Here is a 19,642-nt window from a genome sequence, read left to right on the forward strand (position 1 = left end):
ACAGGTTGTCAAACTCTGGGATCTGTGAACATAAAACATCCCGCTGAATATTAATCAAGTTTATTCAGAACAGCACTGCAGGGATTCGGAACATGCATCAGAGGAACAGCCAGGTCAAGGGTTTACACACACACGCATGTCATGGTCGTCTCGGTTTGGTGACTTTAATGATTTCTGCAAATGTTCCAGGTCTGTGACTGAATCTTCGAGCTCTTGTTTTCCATAAACAAGGCTGAACAAGGGGAATTAATGGATGTCCGTATATTTTTGACCCAGTTTAACTTATTCAGTCACAGAAAAGAACAGCCAGCAGAAGCCATTAAATACTAAAGACTGCCATGAATACACGTCGCTTGTAATTGTATGAACTTTAACTTCAACTGTATATTTGTCCTAATTCTTCCAGTACGCCTACCTAAGTGCACTACATAACCCTATATACAACAATAATCTACACACACTATCTAGTGCACTACAGATTACATTAATATCGATTTGGAACAAAGCCCTGTATATTTTTTTAATGTTAGCCTTAGCCAAGCTGCTAAATGGCAGATCTAAAGCCTTGTTAATTAAATATAAAAGATGACCACAACGCGATTAGGCTGTTTTTATAAACACGAACACGAATATGACTGAATACTGATATTAATAATATAATAAACGAGTATATTAACAAAATGTGTGTTTTTAACCCAACACAAACAAACCTGGTGCTCCTTCACCACTTCACTCAGGCACGGATATCGCTCTGAAATCCAGCGGTAAAACTTAGGGACCCCCATATTAAACAGCTAAATAAAATAATAATAACGGAGAGGAATCTGACTGCTAAAGAAAATTAAGCAGCTACATAAACTTCAAGCTATCAGTTGATATTGCTGTGTAGGCTCTAGCGGTTATGGTTACGCTTCTCTTCCCACCTCTATTCACACAAGCCCCGCCTCCCCGATCGGACTTGGAGTCGACTCATCAGAACCGATTCAACAATTCGACAGACTGGGAGTCGATCAAGAGATCAACGAGTCAAAGTATTTAAGGTCCAGGTGAACTGGGTTCACATCTTATTTTGGTCACTAGCTGTACGGAGTTTAGCATGTTCTTCCTATAATAGAGTAGGTTTCTTACATATGTAATGGTTTTCTCCAGTTCATTCATTTTGAATTAATACTTTATCATGGTCAGGGCCGCAGTGAGTCCGGTAACATGTGCAAACAGTTTGAATACATCCTGGACAGAGCACAGATTCAATTACAGGGCATCAAACACACACACACACACACACACACACACACACACACACACACACACACACACTTTATCACTCACTCACACCTCTGTGTACTTTAAACCAGCCAATCCACATATCGCAAGTTATTGTGAGATGTTATTTATATTATTATTTATTTGTCATGTTTTACACATTTTGATTCCACTCATGACAGGACACGTAGTTACTGCTTACACAAGATTCATCAGTTTAATTTTGTATCTCCAGTTCACCTCACTTGCACGTCTTTGGACTGTGGGAGGAAACCCACACAGACTCGAGGAGAACATGCAAACTCCACACAGAAAGGACCCGGACCGCTCCACCTGGGAATCAAATCCATCTTGCTGTGGGGTGACAGTGCTACCCACCGAGCCACCGTGCCGCCCCTATTGGGAGATGAAAAACAGTGAGAACATGCAAATCATGAATGTACCAAAAGGATATTTGAAGAACAAAAAGTCTGGTATTTAAACCCAACAACACTGTATCTACTGTCAATCAAGTATTATCATGTTCTGTAGCTGTTTTGTTGCCAGTTAAACTGCTGCATGTCAGAAAGTGGACGGAATAATGAAGATTCAGCAGGAATCAAAGACAAAATATAAAACCCAATAACAGGTGCAGTCTGTACATGAATTACCCATCAGGTTTATCATTTATAACAATTTCAGGAATCGATTCTTAACATGAATCAGAATCGAATATATTTTTCAAATCGATCGTCTCTGCGTTCTCCACTTTGATTGGCCAGTAGTGTTCCGTGTTTCGAGCGTATTTGTTCTCTTCACCCAATCAGTGAACGCTTAAGTATGAAGAACTATCCAATCATCAAGGGAAGGCGGGAACATTCCCCAAAACGGGTGGTTTAAGTTCTCTAAAGGTTGTTGTCCCACCAAAGAAAAACACCGTGTGGAAAATTCGAGCTAATGAATTTTAATTCTTATAAGTTAAAAATGTTTCAACTAAAATATCCACATGCAATTAAAACAGAAAGAAATCACTAATGTATAAAGTCTAATAATAAATGCATATATATTATCTGTATACATTAAAGAAAAATCATTCTTTATTATTTGATTACATTAAACATGTTCATGATTACATCATTACAGTTTTGTGTAACAGAAAAATCCCGCCGGGTTTTACAACATGACCTCATATAGCAGTTATTCCTGATCAGATATGCGGTGGGTTTGGAGCCACCCGAGAGAAAATACATGTAGAATGTGATTATATCTATATCTATTTATATCTACTGCAGGATGAACTCGATGAGACAATGAAAGTATGGAATTCACATGTTATCAGACCATCCAAATCCACAACGTTCCAGGTGGGCGCCCAAATGTCATGAGCTGCACAGCACTGAAAACTTAAGCTGATCTTCAGTGCTTGTACATTTCGATCAACAGTACCGTGTGACCCTGATGTTTACCAGCTCTGCAATATTACTAGAGCAGAATCTCAGATGAGTTTCCCAAGTGATTCCATTCAAGCACTGGATTTATACACACACTTGAGGAATTAAATGAAAGCTTCACTGTAAGTTTGGTTTCAACATTGACAGACATGGACAATGACTGCAAAACAAAACTTTTTAATATCATGTATATAAAACATAAACATTACATAGTCATACACATTTCCAGGAATAAACGGAATCTGTTTTTAAATTAAATGAGATTTTATGGGCTATCAGATCCCATTCTTGTGAAGAGGTCTAGTAAGTCCTCTTTGTCAGTTTAATCTATTTGGCCCTGTAATGCCTTCTCAACACATGCTCGCTCTGCAGATGATAAATGATGACACCAAGAGGCTTTCGTCCACTGAATCAATTCCCTGAGCACATGCTAGGACAAACACTGGTGACAGTCTGACTGGAGTAATACCATGGTCCACATAACCTTTAGCCCATAGTCTATGGCATTAGATTAGAGCCAAAAGTCAAGAGCACATTTGTCACACAGAAAGGACCCGGACCGCTCCACCGGGGATCGAACCCAGGACCTTCTTGTTGTGAGGCGACAGTGCTACCCACCGAGCCACCATGCCGGGTGGGGCTGTGGAGAAGCGTTTGAGGTCGTGTTTCCTACCTATCTTTCCTTTCCTGATAAATATTAGTCGTTTTTCCTCCAATTTCTGTTAAATTTAGGATTTAAGTTTCAAATCTGAATGTATTACAACACTAAAAAATAAACATTTTTTTACAGTTTTCCCTGTATTTATAAAAGACAGAATTTTTTTGTAAAATTACAAGAATAAACTGTATATTGAAAAGTGTCATGTGATTTACCAAAAAAAATCTGTAAAAATGAAAATGTTTTTTAACAGTTTTAGATGACACTTTTAACAAAACTAACTGCAAAAATAAAGTAATTTTCATTGACAAAAATAGCAGAATATTCTGTAATTTTCAAAAAGAAACCTTTTGTTATGCCGATATATCACTGTGAAATACATAAAAATACTGTTAATAATGCATTTAAAAATGTACAATTGCAAGAAAATATGTGAGCAAAGAAAGAAATATTTTGTAATTTTGCATTTCTTAACCACTACTTTATATACATACATTGGAAAAACAAAGGTATTGCCTACCTTATGAGACAGGCAACAATACAATTTAAAGAGATTTTAACTTTTACTTTATTTATGCATTTCTATTAATTTAAAGATTGAATTGTTAAATAAGTGCATTCATACAAACTGTGTAAAACCATAGTCAAATTTAAAACGTTATTAACTGTGATTTATTCTCACATTCATAATATTTAAATCAAGCATAATTTACCCATCCCCACATTCCCCAATACACAGAAAAATGTATTACAGTCCATCTGTGCAACATGTTGGGTGCACATTCCAACCAGAGCACCACAGATATAAAATGATGCTCTAACCTACCAGTTACACACTCAAAAAAAAGAATTTGAGTGCCTGTTGGTTTTGCGTAAAGAATATATGCTGGTGTGACACAAATCAATTACATTTTAGATTTAAACATGACTGCATTGTGTTTATTTAACTCAAATAAATGAACCATTCATGGACTCAACTTTACTTAGTTGCTTTATTTCCTTGGAACTACTTAATGCAATAAGTTTATCAGGTGAAACCGGATATGACGCACCGGGGATTACGCAATACATCGTGAAGGCACATTGTGTTTCAATGGTATCTCAGGTAATGTGAAGCTTTACAAAATCTTTTTCCATATGTCTAATTGCATGCTAATCCTGATGTTTATCTTATTATAAACATCGTGCTAACGCTAACGGCGGACCTGCTTATAGTGATTTATTTATTAACATCTTTCCAGGGTTTCTGTGAATCATATTAAAGTCTTGAGGCAGATTTGAATAGATTGCCGTTGGCTGACTGTATAAGTCCGGTTGCGCTGTGTGTGAAAACGTTGCACTGCTGTGGTGCTAGCTAGTGCTAAGCTAGTCAAGTTCAACAGCCAGTATTCTCAACTTGTGGCAGTAAGATTCTTTCCCGAAAGGTAAAAATGGCTTAAATTACTTCATGTGGAAGTATATTAAAAGAAGGTAGAAAATAAAAAGATGTGTAATATTTGCGGTGCGAGTGCATTAAAACATGGACACAACCTAGCTAGCTAAGATGTGAGCAGGCAGCTCGAGCCTGAGGGGATCGGCTTTTCGTTTGGCGCTCACGTTCTGCACCAACTTAAACAAAGTGATTCTGTAACGTTAGTATCATTACAAACCTGAGTTTTGTGACTTATCCTGGAAAGCACACACATGTAAACAGTATTGGATAATCAATTTATTTGTAATATTAAAGTATTTACCATAGAAATAATATTTTAGTTATTTACAACAAAATAATTGATGTTTTGTATCTTCTGTTTACAGATGGTTGGAAATGTGTAGTTGCAGTTGGACTGACCTTTTACTGGTAATTTTTTTTTCTACATTTTATGCCAAATTGAAGAACATTGAGCTACTTTTGACTGAACACTGAGTGATTAAGTTTAGATTATGTAAGAGAAGAAAAAATTCTTATTATTTATCCTGTTTGGTTCTTTTACTTTTTTTTGTTTTATGTATTTTATGTCTTTTCTTATTTAAGCTGGTATTTCTTTATAAATATTTGTCTTGCTGATTTTGATTTCCTTTAGTTTTCTTTAGTAGTTTTTTATTTGTATTTAATTTCAATAGTATCCAATTTCATCTACAATTTAGGATTCCCCCAATCACGCAATACCATCAGCGCTAGGAGGGTGAAGGTAAGCACAAGTTTCCTCTGAGTTGTTACAGCAACCACCCCATCTTTTCGGGCCAATGTACATCTGAGTTGAAATAAAGGTTGAAGTGAGATGTCAGATATGTTAAGTCCTAAATGGAAATTTGTGTACTGTTAAGTACCATCTTGTTCCATTGTAGGATGGTGATATGGCTGCAACTGAACGGGGGATTGAGGAGACTGTTCTGGGGATCTATGTGACTAGAGTTGAGGGAGCTGAAGCCATGGACCCCCCTGCCAATACTGGAGTGGTATTAGAAGGTGGAGTGGTTCTAGAAGACCTGGGCAGTGTGTTCCTTGCCTTTGCAGTTCGGGCTGATTTATGCCTTATATATTTATAACCTTATGATTTTGAACCCTCCTACATTCCGATACACTTTTGATATACTCCATGTGTTTTGATGTGTTTTTGGAACTAGATGCTAACTGTCTCATAAAGCTCAATTACTAAATACCAAGCTATTCAGTGAGATGTATTCCATACTGAGTATTATACTTGACGTACTGTTTATCGAATTCCACTGTGGTTGCACTTTCTAAAAACTTCAATGTTGGCACTGACTTTTGTACATAATTCAGATTTATAAGTGTTTCATGCCCATGTTTTGCAGACATTTCACTTAACTGTGTGCTGCTTTGTTAAACATTTTCCATTGAAATGAATTCTGATTGCACTTATTGTATGCTGTATTGTGTTAGATCTGATTCTTACACTGATCAGCCATAACATTAAAGCCTCTTTGTTTCTACACTTACTGTTCATTTGTGTGAAAATTATTTGGGTCAAAAATAGCTGAACTGTGGTGGATTTTGATCCATTTTGAAGCTGAAATTAACAAAAGCTATTTATATACTGCATTTATAAAGTTCTATATATGATCTAAAGTTCTATATAACATGTAACAGCTGCAAAATTTCACAGTAAGTATTATGCAGACAAATCTTAACCTACTTCAAATTTTTGTATTTTGTATATTTTTTAAATGAAGAATAACAATTTAAAAGTACAGGTAACTTATGTTTTAGAGAAAGAAAATGCCTTTATTTTGACAGTTTATTAATGTACTTAAATAATAAAAAAAGACAATTTAACAGATATTTTTTGCAATACCTCTGACAATTAATTTAAAATTGGGCTTTTGCTAAGTAAAATTACATGTTTTTGTTTTATATGCTATTTTTTTGTGATAATAGTAGTAATTATCTGTACTTAAACTTTTCTTAATCATTTATAAAGATAATTTTTCTGTCTTTTTAGAGGTGTATGACACTGTTCTAACAATTAGTATATGTTGAAAGTAGAAGATTTCATGAAATTATAGGACAATTTCCTGTAAAATTACATTTACATTTTCAGCATTTATCCAAAGCGACTTACACAATGAGCAACTGAGGGTTAAGGGCCTTGCTCAGGGACCCAACAGTGGCAACTTGGTGGTGGCGGGGCTTGAACCGGCAACCTTCTGTTTACTAGTCCAGTACCTTAACCACTGAGCTATCACTGGCCCTATTACAGCGATAGATGTTAATTATGGTAAATATAATTACCGTTTTTTTTTACAGTTTATCTCTGTTTTAAATTTTACAGTTTTTTCCCGTTTTTTTACAGGCCCCTGCTGCCAGAAAAATACCGTTTTTTTACACTTGTTTTTTTTTTTACAGTGAAGTTCATTTTTTTGGGTGCAGGGGTCCAACACGCTATCCCCACCATTGCTGAGGTTTGAGTCCCAGTGAGAGCTTAACATGGTAAATAATAATCCAACTAATCAGAATTAAGCATAAAAAATACATCTAACCTAAACAGCAAACATGAGTTTAGATCAGTGTTACGGTCATGATAGTTCAGAATCTTTTACATGAAGCAGCATCACAATCTGAACATGGTAAAATGGTAAATATTAATAATATACAGATCCCTTGAATAAGTAGAGTAATTAGATCCTTAACTCTATAAGCCATATACGTATATTAATATAAAGTATATTATTAATAAATGCATTACTCAGTAAGTCACAGATATATTGACACTGATGAATTTTGTAGAAAATCAAACATAATATATTCTGCTGCTATATTAATATATTGCTGCTATATTCTTAAACTGCACAATTTTTCTGCACCTTAAACAACTGCTACTTTGTGCCTTTTTTTACTACCTCAGTTTACTTTTATTTCTATTTTTACTCATTGTACATACAAGTTTTTATAGCTTAAGTTTATATTTAAAAAGTTTTTTATACTAAGTTCTTATTGTGTTAGTTTAATTTTGTTTTATGTATAATACTTATTGACGTTTGGAGGACGTACAAAGTAAGAATTTCATTGTACAGTGTAACTGCTGGTTTTACTGTGCACATGACAATAAAACTCTTGAATCTTGAATAATAGTTGTTTTCAGTTAAGTTGTTCAGCTCGGTTGTTGTTAGCAGGGTAGTGTATAATAGAACCTATAACACCTAAAAACAGATCAAAGTTAGTGATTATTTTTAGATTATTTATATTAAATGGCATTAAAATGACTGAGTGAAAAGATAAACTTGTGATTAATAATATTAATTAAAAAAAATCTCACCTCCTGTTCCTGATGCTCCTAAAAAATAACATAAAAGGACAAAAGAAAAAGAGAAACTTTATTAGTAGATCCTCAGGTGCTGACATGATTTAAAGTTCTTAGAAATTTTCTTCACTATGATGAATTTGCACTAACGGAAAGAAAAATCACGACCATCCACAGAAATAGTTGAAAGTTTTGTAACTCACCAGTTTTAAACATCAGGAAGCTGAGAAGAAACAGCGTGAGAAAAACTAACGCTGCCAAACCTGGAGCTAACACCGCTAACATGAACGTATCTGAAATAAGAACACAGGTTTTTTTGCAGTATCATGAACCCCCCCCCAACACCCGGTGACAGTCCCACAAACACAGTCATCAGGCTTGATTAATGACAAGCTCATCAACTAGCCGGGCATCCACAAACACTGGCTGTGTCTGAGGGAGGGACGGTCGACCTCAGTACATCCCATTACCCAGTTTACAGTAAATGAAGCGTCCTAATACATTTAGCACATCTAATTAGTGCAGCTTGTGCTGAGCTGTTTCAACTTCCATTAATTCCTTCTGTGAAACCTTGAGTTCAGCTCAGCCGTGTTTGGTACGAGTTACTCCGACTGCTCATCATATAAGGGTCCAAAAGCTCCCCCTTCTGGAGAAATTCATACCTGAATAATAATCGTGAGTACGTAGGTGGGTAAGCGAGAGCGAGATCTGATTATATTATAACAGTTTGTACCTGCTGAAGTGTGATTATCGACTCCTGAAGGTTTCATCCCAGCTGTCACTTCTGAACTGTCCATGAGTTCGTCTGCTGCAAAATACATTCAGATAAAAATTGTTTTGTCAGTGCGCTCTCAGTGCTGCTCCCAAACCCTGTTAAAACTAAGGTGGGTTGGAAAGGAAAGGTCCAAGTTTGTTAATACAGCGGTACGTCAGACCCACTTGGACCCCCAGAGACATCCTGCCAGCAATGAGACATGCCTTATACCAATCTATTCTAAATCTATTCTAAATATATCAGACTTCTGTGCTACACGGGTTCGATTCTTGTTTTTGGTCACTGTCTGTGTGGAGGGTCCATTTCACCCAATTTTTTTCATGCTATCATCCCAAACTGGTCAAGAGATGAGAATAAGATTCAGTCGTGCATGTACCTGGTCACTACCTGATAAAAAATGTCGTGAAAAAGACCCCACTCCCCACAGACCCTGGCCAAAAACAAGAATCAAACTTCTATTAAACAATACTATCTAACTTCAGTCTTTTCCTGCCTTTGTTGAATGGATTGTTTGGCGTCCTGCAGCATCAACATTCTTATCTGTGTGGAATTTGTTATTGGGCCAAATTGTTTCTAAAAATATCAGAATAAAATAAAATATAAAATAAAAGCAGGAATCAAATCTAGTTGCATGTGCATGGTGTGAATGTTTATGCAATATTTAACAAACCACATGAAGTTTTAAATCTCCAGGAGTTTCAGATGAAAGTCAAACATGAACTTCTGACGCAGTTACTGAACATATGGATCGTTACTGTGCCATGAATCACCCTACATCATGTTTAACTTCATTTCTTTACTGTTACGATTCTGCATGATTTAATTTAAATAAAGATGAAATCTAACAGATCGGGATAAATGTGAGGAGCTGCACAGTTTCTCTTTCATTTTCTTCTTTATAAAGTCAAAATAAGAAACTGCAGTAATAAACATTCACACTTTATACAGGATGAGAGGAAAGTATAAAATATTATTATTAATAATAATAATAATAATAATAATAATAATAATTCACTCACCTCTGAGAGTCGATACTAAATCAGTCAGGAATAATATTAATATTTATAATAATAATAAAAATCTCAGTCTATTAAAGGTGGAGTGAATTTTCACTTCCTCACGTTCATTTCACTCCAAAATCCAACAATAAAACCTGAAATATTAGTTTATAATCAGCAAATAAATCGTGTTTAATCTCTCAGCTGTGAGTCCGGCGCGTTTCTGAGCTGTACTGCCCCCCTCACAATCCCCCCGGACCCCCCCACCCCCACAGTCATGCTGGATTACACATAAACACCCGAGCAAAAACCTCCTACAGTACAGCAACAAACAAATACAACAATGTTATTATTATTATTATTTATTTATTATTATTATTACATTATTATTATTACTATTATTCATTATTATTATTATTATTGATTATTATTATTATTATTTATTATTATTATTACTGTTATTATTATTATTACATTATTATTATTATTATTGATTATTATTATTATTATTATTGATTATTATTATTATTATTTATTATTATTATTACTGTTATTATTATTATTACATTATTATTATTATTATTATTATTATTATTGATTATTATTATTATTATTATTGATTATTATTATTATTATTATTGATTATTATTATTACTGTTATTATTATTATTATTATTATTATTATATTATTATTATTATTATTATTATTATTTCTGTTATTGTATTATTATTATTATTATTTCTGTTATTATTATTATTATTATTTCTGTTATTATTATCATTAATGTTATTATTATTAGTAGTACCAGTATTATTACCACCACTACTTAATAATATTAATAAGAAGAAGTGTGTGTCTGAGGGTGGGCAGGCTGATGGAATCCCTCATAGCGGCCTCTGCTGGCTGGTCGGGGACGCTGCACAGAGACGGTGAATAACGGAGAGCTGAGCGTTACTCTCTATACAAGATCCTGATCCCTGAGGGAACCTGATACATTGTAAAATGCCTTGGTGTAACATTAAGCTTGTTAATCCACTTGATCTCATCATTCCAGGTTCCTCACGGTGAAAACGTGCTGAATGAAAGTGAGGGTGTCGCTCACACGCCCGAAAAACCTTCCAGTTCTGTTACAGACTAACCACGCCCGTGCAGATCTGATCTAAACTGGATTACTGATCAACTCCAGATCATCTCGACTTCACCCGCTCACTCATCTACAGCGGGTCAGTGGTCCTAACGAAGGGTAAAATCTAACCAAACAAAACCTGCAAAAAGAATCAGATTATAAAAGGTTCAGCAGTTCTTACACCCCTAAACCGAAGCTGGATTCTTAAAAACAAAATGACGAGGAAAATATGTTTAACTTTTAATCTTCACCAGCGGTCCATGTCACTGCATCCAACACTGACTGATTTCGTCCAGCTGCTCCCGTTAGGGGGCGCTACAGCGCATCATTCGACCGCATGTTTGATCTGCACTTTCTTAACCAACCCTCTTATTTATCCGGGCCTGGGACCTGCACTGTGAGCGCACTGACGTGTCACCTAACACCATGCAGCTTTTGTATTTATGAGTCCAGCCCGGGATTCGAACCCACAGAACTCAGGCAGTGCTACAACCATCACACTACAAATGCTATATTTTTTATTTAAATTATTTATATATTGTGTTGATTTAGTTTTTAAACGCTTTGATTTGGACAAGCTGCAGGACCTGAGCTTTTATTTCTGATCAGTAGGGGGCAGTATGTGAATATAGAAATCTATGTGTGTTTAACACCAGTATGGACAAAAGTATTCGCACCCAGTTTAGTTCTGCCAAAAAACAACAAACAAAACAAGTAAACAAACCAGCATTTTATTTACTGAGCAAAAGTTTTTGTATATACAGAATTATACAGTCAAAAGTATTTGGACACCAAACTGTGAGTTTGTCAGACTCACTTTTTTAAAAACATTGATTGATTCATCTAGAACAACAGACGCGCTTCTCAGAAGCTCGTGTCTGTGTATGGGAATTACGGCTTGGTGCTGATGCTCAGTTGATGTTCCGGTTCATCCCAGAGCTGCTGAGTCAGGGCTGGATCAGGACAGGGCCTGGACTGGATGACAGAGGTGACCTCAGTCCTGTTCCGTGGGTATTTTCAGGCCTGAGCTACTTTGGGTGGTGTCTCTCCATGTCAGTGACCTTCCACTCTTCCACGGTTCCTGTTCCCTGACGTGATCTGTCCACGTTTAACGTTCCCTTCCACGCCGTTTAACACTTCAGATGGATGACGATTCTTCGGGAGGGCGTCCACGGCGCTTCACGTTTCTCCAAAACAATAAAATAATAAAATCTGAGCCGGAGAAGCTGCAGAGCTTGTGGGTCTAAATGTGCCGTTTAGTTTACAGGATTAGCAGGTTGATTTAAGTACACCTGGTTAATCCGTGCAATCGCCTTACAGGATTTGTGCCACTCTGAACATCACTTTCCATCGACGTTTTCAGCTCTGTACACTTTTTAAACATCAGCGCGGACTGTCGGCTCTGATGCTCTGATGCTCCTCACAGAGATGATCATCTTCCTCAGCAGGGCTGGAAAGCTTCCTGTTAGCAATCAGATGATTCACATACAAGCTTCACAGAAATCAATTAAAGCCGGTCAATTCACAGAAACAGTCCTCGACCAATTAGAGCGCTGTCCTGCCCTCCCTGTCCAACCCTGGGTTGGTGGTTGAGCTGACATCACAGCGGCTCTACAGATCCGTAATCTGCACAAGCTAACTGCACCTACATCTCTTCTTCTTAGTCGATCCTCACTACTCTCCGTTTCATCTCTGGCGTCTCGTCCATGGTGCAATCAGTGCCTGCACCGATCTCTCTCGGGGGAAAAGAAGTGGCACTGGTTCCCATTTTGAAGATGTTTTCCTGAACATGGTAGTGATTGTTATATATCTTTATACAGTGAACTGAAGCGTTCTCAAGAAAATTAAATCAGAACAAGTTTAGAAAAAATCCGACACTTTTATTTAAATTTTTTAAATGAATGAATAAATAAACAGATTAAAATGCTGGTAAAATTGACAGTACGGTTTATATATCAGTGAATTCTGCTCACGTTCTTCCTTCTGCTTATAAATAAATAATCATGAGCTCCATCTATCACAATCATAATCACCCGTATGTTCTAGATTTATATACATATTTATACATTTGATTTAAAATGCTGCTTATAACCTGAGAGTTCGACGTTATCCAAACATAAAACTTCATATAACATTCATTCATATCACATTTATGTAGCATGTATAGCAATACATCACAACATCAGTAAGCTCAGGTTTATTTGTTGTTGCAAAAATAAAGCTCTAACTTCATACGTGTTTTATACATGAGATTTATATCACAACAATCATGTAAAATAACCATGTACAGTTTTAAATATCATTAGATTGAATAAAACACGGGAGCTACAGAGAGATGGGACACGAACCTGAACCCTGCGCTCCGGATGCGGAGCACAAAAACGCAACAAACACAAAGTCAGGCTCATCTAAAGCATCCCCAAAACAATATTGCACATGTTAAACATCGCCATATATGGTATCACCAGCTAAGAGCTACGAGCGTTATGAGTCTATAAAGTCTGGACAGATGTGTGAGCGGCGTCGGCTGGGATGTGACCGGCTTCCATTTCATTCAAGGGAGCTATTAAAGGTTGTGTTCTAATCCAAATGACACCAACATCGTACTGAATGTTGTGCCTAATTAGTGCACACTACGTGGGCGTAACCTCGAGACGTACAGGCGTGTCGCATCAGAGCCCCTTTTTCGCCCCATGGCTCAGTAGATCTGATCATTTTACACCTTCAGTCGCCTCCACCGCGCTTCAAAGACGTCCTAATAATATTGCAGTTGATTATTTTTTTAATATAATTAAAAGCATTTTTTAATAGTGTCCAGGGTTTTATTCCTCCAACACAGAGACAGACTTACAAGGACTATATGTGAGAAAACAGGCTCTCACAGGGGGGCTCTGGAGATTTTGGAGAGGGAGTTAAATCATCCATCACAACACAAATTCACATCAGAGGGATTAAAGGAGCTCAAGAATTCTCGTGTCAATTAACCCACAGCGGATAAAATTAATTCTCATGACGTGCCTACAAAGCGTGCTGCTCCTACACCAGTCAGAAACATCCAGTTGTGTTTGACCTGCGCCCCCTGTTGGACCGGAGGTCTATCTCTGCAGAAAAGACCCCCCCCCCAAAGAAATCCGTCTCCTCCGTTGTGCTCCGGTGCCGAGCGGAATAAAAACACGCCGCAGTGTTTCGCTCCGTTAGTTCACATCACAGAAGCGCGCACGTGCCCGACTTCTTTTCGGAGTCCAGTCCGGCGCAGGATTCCTTGCGGTTGGGGTCGTTCAGCTCGTCAAACAGTCCGGTGTCGATCATCTCGTGTTGCCAGGGGATGGGTATGGCGCCCGTGCTGAACTCTTTGAAGAACTTTTCATCGTTGGTGTCGAACTCGATGCCCTTGACGTCGGAGAACTCGGCGATGTCCCCCGTGTCCTTGGCGTAGACCACGTTGGGTTTGGGGACCCAGGGCGGGGCGATGAGGCCGGCCTCCAGACGCGGGAAGTTGATGGATTTGAACCACTCGTGCTTTCTGGGGTCGTCGCCTCTGCGGAGACAGAAAGATGATGTTAGCAATTCAGACATGACATGATACTACCACCACCAAACTTCACAGTACAGTAGGTACAGTGTTGTTGGGTTTTAATGCCTCGCCTTTTCTCCTGTTTTCTCACCACACGACCAAAACTATGTTCACATCCCTCCTATTGATGAAGTTCAGACGTTTCAGCCACACCTACTGAGACAACAGTTTTGGGAAGGCCCTTTCCTTCGTGTCTGTCTGATTCCTCTCCATCTGGTTTTATTTAGATACAGAGGTACCCTGTAACTCAGTGTCCCCTAAACTCAAAATCTTTGAATCTCGACGTCCTTCGTGGAGAAATTTGTACCTTAAACTGGACGTTTGTGCGACTGTCGCTTTGTTCAGCGCTCGTCTTGATCAGTAAACCCTCATCAGCGTGTGAATCTGATCTGAATCTGCATCAGTGTGGAATAAGCGTCAGATCCAGGGTTACAGCTCCACATGTATCTGTGTTTATCTGGATTCTCCTCCCTGTTTCACTTTTAAACTTGTGTTACAGCTCCAGCTTCTGAGAAATGGTGAGAATCAGAATCAGCTTCTCCCAGAGTCTAAAACGCTTCTGGTTCAGAATAAAGCTTAACGTGGTTTAATGTAGTAAAAGAAGGAGACAGGAGCACTAAACTTCTCTTCATTATTACTGCTCATAAGTTCCTCCACTAATCACATTCCTCACTCGCTGTTTTACTACAGTAAGTCACGGTGAGTTTTGTGCACCGCCGTCACACTTCATAATAAAGTATAACGGCACAGCGGTGCAGAAGCGATTTTGTCACTTCTCATGTGAATGCGCCGGTGCTGAAGGGTATACGGTATTCCATCAAGCATCTCCACCATTAAGAAGTGTCAGGAAACAATAAAGAAGTAAAACTAAAGTGCAGCTTTTATTGTATTTTTATTGATGTGTAACTGTTAGTAATTGTATTTCAGTGTGTTTATATTATATTTGTGTTATTTTCAGTGTTTAAGTGTCAAAAACAACCTCATTATTTTACATGAGACTAAAATATCTGCAGCTCCACGGGACCATGGACGCATTAACATGTTCCCCAAACATCCTTATGGGAAAAAATACCTCGAAACTCAACGTCTTTAAAACTCAACACCACTCCCAGAACCGACTGAGGTCCAGATTTAAGGTAGCGCTGTATCTTATTTTTTCACTGTTGCCACTTGGCTGCTCATCAGCGCTTTTTGTTTCTGGTTGAGAAACCGTCTATAAATTAGTCTCGTACCTGCAGCCCAGACGTTCGTCCACTTTCTTCCTGAGGAACTGCTGGATGATGTCGATGGTCAGCGAGTTGAAGTTCTTGTGCTCGAACTTGGGCTCCTCGTCGATGATGCGCCTCTTCACCTCGTCCTTCTCCACCTTTTCCTTTTTGGTGTCGGGACCTTTGAACGTGGTGTAACCGGCCACCATCTCGTAGATGCTGACGCCCAGGGCCCACCAGTCCACCGAGGTCCTGTAGGGGATGTCGGTCAGGATCTCGGGAGCCATGTATGCCCCGGTACCGGCCTGGGGAAGAGAAACGGAGACGGGTGAAGGAATAACGATGAAAAAAAGCACGATTTTACATCGTAAAGCTCTACGTGACGTCACATTTATTCAAGCACCTGAATGGTCGCTCTACTGACACATCCGGCCACGCCCAGGACTGGGAGTTCCCATCATGCCGCAGCACCTTCAGCATGAAAGAGACAGATTTACGTAATTCATCCTGAGTAAGAGGATCAGGAGCGAGAGAGCGCTCCAGCTAACGGCTTCAGGAGAACGCTCCAACCAAATGAGCTTACGGATGCTACCTCAAAAACACCCTCGATTTAGCTTCCACCGCTTAAACTCCGGCTAAAACGCTACATGCTACATGCTAACGTAAGCGCCGGCTCCCTCATGCACCAACAACATTTATAAACAAACACCTGATCAAATAAAAACTTCACACAGAGTCATCCAGACCAGCTAGGGTGACCACTCCCATAAACCCCAAAACGGAGGAACATCAGACCCCAGAAAGGAGGAACATCAGACCCCAAAAAGGAGGAGCATTAGACCCCAAAAAGGCACCTGAACAACTGACCCACTGGTCCAGAACCTCAACCGCCGTGCCAACTGTGCCCACAAACATCTCAGAACCTCCACAGGTCCAGGTCTAGTCTCACGCCAGAGCTTAAGATCTACTTCATAAAATTCCAGAGTTTTTAGGACTGCAGATACACAACACTGTTAAAATAATGTGGACACTGGATCATGAGCCTGTTGGACGGTCCATTCCACAATTATTGGCACCCTTGGTAAAGATCAAAGATCAAAGAGTGATGGTGCTGCACAGAGACGGGGGATAATGGAGATCAGTGTGTGACTCTCGGTGAAATGTAAGAGTTTTTATGAACACCTCACACACCGAGTGTTTTCCGTACGCCCTGTAGGAGCCGGACTCTCACCTTCTGGGTGGTGGTTTTGCCGGCGGGCAGCTCGATGGCGAGGCCGAGGTCGGAGAGCCGACACTGACCCTGGCTGTCCAGCAGCACGTTCTCCGGCTTCATGTCGCGGTACACGATGTCCATGGCGTGGAGCTGCAGGATGCCGGTGGTGATCTGGGCAGTGTAGTAAACGATGCGGTCCATCTCGATGCCCTTCTCGCCCATGTGGTAGATGTGGTACTTGAGGTCGCCGCCGTTCATCAGGGTCATGACCAGACACAGGTGGCTCTTGGTGTGGTAGGCGTACACCAGGCTAACGATGAACGGGCTGTTCACCCTCTCCAAAATCTTCTTCTCCAGCAGGGCCATCTTCTCGCCGTGCTTCTTCTTCAGGCGCTTCTTGCAGAGCTTCTTGCAGGCGTACATCTGACCCGTGTTCTTCACCTGCACCGCGCACACCTGGAAAATATTAAAAAAAGAAATTCATTTCAGTGATGTTCCCGAGTGATTATTGAGAGTGTGTGGCACGCTCCCGTCCCAACTTTTTAGAACATTTTGCAGGCAATGACGTCCCTCACACTACCGTACCTCTCCAAACCCGCCTTTTCCGAGCGTCCTGAACTCGTAGAAGTATTTGTCACTGATGGGCTGCTTCTCGTACTCCTTCCACTGCAGGAACCTGTCGAAGAACGGGCTGGTCATGTAGTCCGTGAAGGGCTTGCCCTTGAGGAACTCCCTGGTGCCCTCCTTCACCTTGCCCATCATGACCTCCTCGAAATCCTTCTCCGTCACGGCTTTGCACTTCTCCAGGGCGTCGCCGCTCAGGTAGGACAGGAAGCTCTTGGATCCCTCCTTGCAGAACTGGTTGATGATGTTGGTGCGGGTTTTGTCCTTGGCGGCGCCCTCGGCCAGGTCCCATTCGTTCAGCTCGTCCAGGAACTCGGCCGCCGTGGCGTACTCGGGCGCCGTCCCCAGGTACTGCCGGAACAGCTTCTTCCCGATGGGCTGGAGCTCACACAGGGACTCGAAGTCCTTCTCGATGGTGGCTCTGATGCCGGCGCAGCTCTCGGATTTGGGCAGCGACAGGCTCTGGCGTCTCTTTTTCAGTTCCTTCTCGTCGCCGCCCTGAGCCTTCAGGTAGGCCGTGTTGGCCACCAGGTTATCCAGAGCGCTCAGGTCACACATTTTGGTTTGGTTTGGTTATTTTTTGTATTTCTTCACCCCGCCGGGATCCTCGGTTCTAACGTCGCTCCGTGTTCGACCTGCTCCAACGCCAAAGTGCAAATGAGCCGCGCCGCCGGCGGATCAAAACCAGCACCGGCGCTCAGTGATTACTCATTTAGAATTAAGGGATTTCGGCTTAAGGGATCTTGGTGTGATTTATACTTGTGCACTATTCATGGAAGGAGCTCAGAAGAGTGTTCGTTCTCTCTCTCTCTCTCTCTCTCTCTCTCTCTCGCTAAGAGGCTTTAGCTCCCGGCTAAATTTGGCTAAATGCTAAACACGGACTCAGGACTGTAACTCAAGCAACCTAAGATCAGTGTCCTCTCTGAGAAAAGTCTTTTTATGTTATTTAATAATGAAAAATCATTACTGAAATGTTATAATAATAATAAAACTTGATATATTTACCGGAGTATAAATATGAAGTGACACAGAAGCCAGATTCTCTTTAATGTCAGTTAAGCCAAAGAAGATCAAAGATACAATAAAGGAAGAAAGATGAAAGTTTGTGGACCTTCAAAAGGAAATAAAAACAATATAAACTGATTCTCATCAACTGCTTTATCCTGGTCGGGGTCACGACAGGCCCAGGAAACGCTGAGTGAAAGGCAGGAACACCCCAGTCCGGTCACCAATGGCCTCCCTGACCACGTCAGATTGAGCCGATCATGTCTGCGGAGACGGCCAGTCGGCCGATAGCACAGTTGATATTGGAATTTGATATCCGAGAAACCTCATAACGTCACATCACACTTAATTAATGTTTTAAGTAATTAATAATTTATTAAATAAGTAATTAATAATTTATTATAATTTATTAAATAAGTAATTAATAATTTATTATAATATTATAATTAATAATTATATAAGTGTTTTGATGATATTTTATGCAGCGTTGTTACGGTTTGTATTTTTAGGGTTTTATGTTCACGACCCTAAAATGTGGAGTTATTTATAGAGCTGACCGAACTGCACCGAGCCTAATCTCATCACGCCTCGTACACTCCCCTAAAATCAGTCTGTTCTTTAACCCTCCTACACTCACTCACTACCCCCCCACGTCTTTATTTAAACACCAATCCTAAACTCAAGATAAAAAAGAATGTGGACACCTGACCATGAGCACTGTGAACAGAACAGAGACTTTATTTGACAGAAATACAGAAATACGTGTGCGGCTTTTTATCCTGCGTGTCAAAGCTCAGGATCAGCTGTTGTACGGCACACGGTGCAGGTACGTTACCATTTCAGGGCTTCATTACATTCAGAACTTTTTTTTTTTTATCCAAAGCGACTTACACGATGAGCAATTGAGGGTTAAGGGCCTTGCTCAGGGACCCAACAGTGGCAACTTGGTGGTGGCAGGGCTTGAACCGGCAACCTTCTGTTTACTAGTCCAGTACCTTAACCACTGAGCTATCACTGGCCCG

The 19,642-nt window shown here is 39.7% G+C and overlaps 3 protein-coding genes across 3 annotated transcripts in view; all 3 read right to left on the reverse strand.

Annotated features, from left to right (window-relative positions):
• Positions 1-909, reverse strand: part of xrn1 (5'-3' exoribonuclease 1) — a 23,667-nt gene extending 22,758 nt beyond the window's left edge. The window contains exons 1-2 of the mRNA XM_062988154.1: positions 711-909; positions 1-22 (exon numbers count right to left, since the gene is read on the reverse strand). The exon at positions 1-22 is cut by the window's left edge and continues 211 nt beyond it. Coding sequence (XP_062844224.1) covers positions 1-22; positions 711-785 — 97 coding nt within the window. The 5' untranslated portion in view covers positions 786-909. The remainder of the gene's footprint in view (positions 23-710) is intronic.
• A 7,024-nt stretch (positions 910-7,933) lies between these two features.
• On the reverse strand, positions 7,934-9,053 carry LOC134302257 (uncharacterized). The gene is made up of 5 exons (XM_062987292.1): positions 9,017-9,053; positions 8,830-8,904; positions 8,300-8,389; positions 8,112-8,129; positions 7,934-7,995 (listed from the first exon to the last, which is right to left on the reverse strand). The coding sequence occupies exons 1-5, from the start codon at positions 9,051-9,053 to the stop codon at positions 7,934-7,936; spliced, it is 282 nt and encodes a 93-aa protein (XP_062843362.1).
• A 5,147-nt stretch (positions 9,054-14,200) lies between these two features.
• Positions 14,201-18,173, reverse strand: grk7a (G protein-coupled receptor kinase 7a). The gene is made up of 4 exons (XM_062987636.1): positions 17,577-18,173; positions 17,010-17,447; positions 15,803-16,083; positions 14,201-14,534 (listed from the first exon to the last, which is right to left on the reverse strand). Exons 1-4 carry the CDS (start codon positions 18,171-18,173, stop codon positions 14,201-14,203), a joined length of 1,650 nt encoding a protein of 549 aa, XP_062843706.1.
• Between the last annotated feature and the right edge of the window lie 1,469 nt (positions 18,174-19,642).

Source organism: Trichomycterus rosablanca, chromosome 25 (genome assembly GCF_030014385.1).
Source record: "Trichomycterus rosablanca isolate fTriRos1 chromosome 25, fTriRos1.hap1, whole genome shotgun sequence".
Taxonomy (NCBI): Eukaryota; Metazoa; Chordata; class Actinopteri; order Siluriformes; family Trichomycteridae; genus Trichomycterus; species Trichomycterus rosablanca.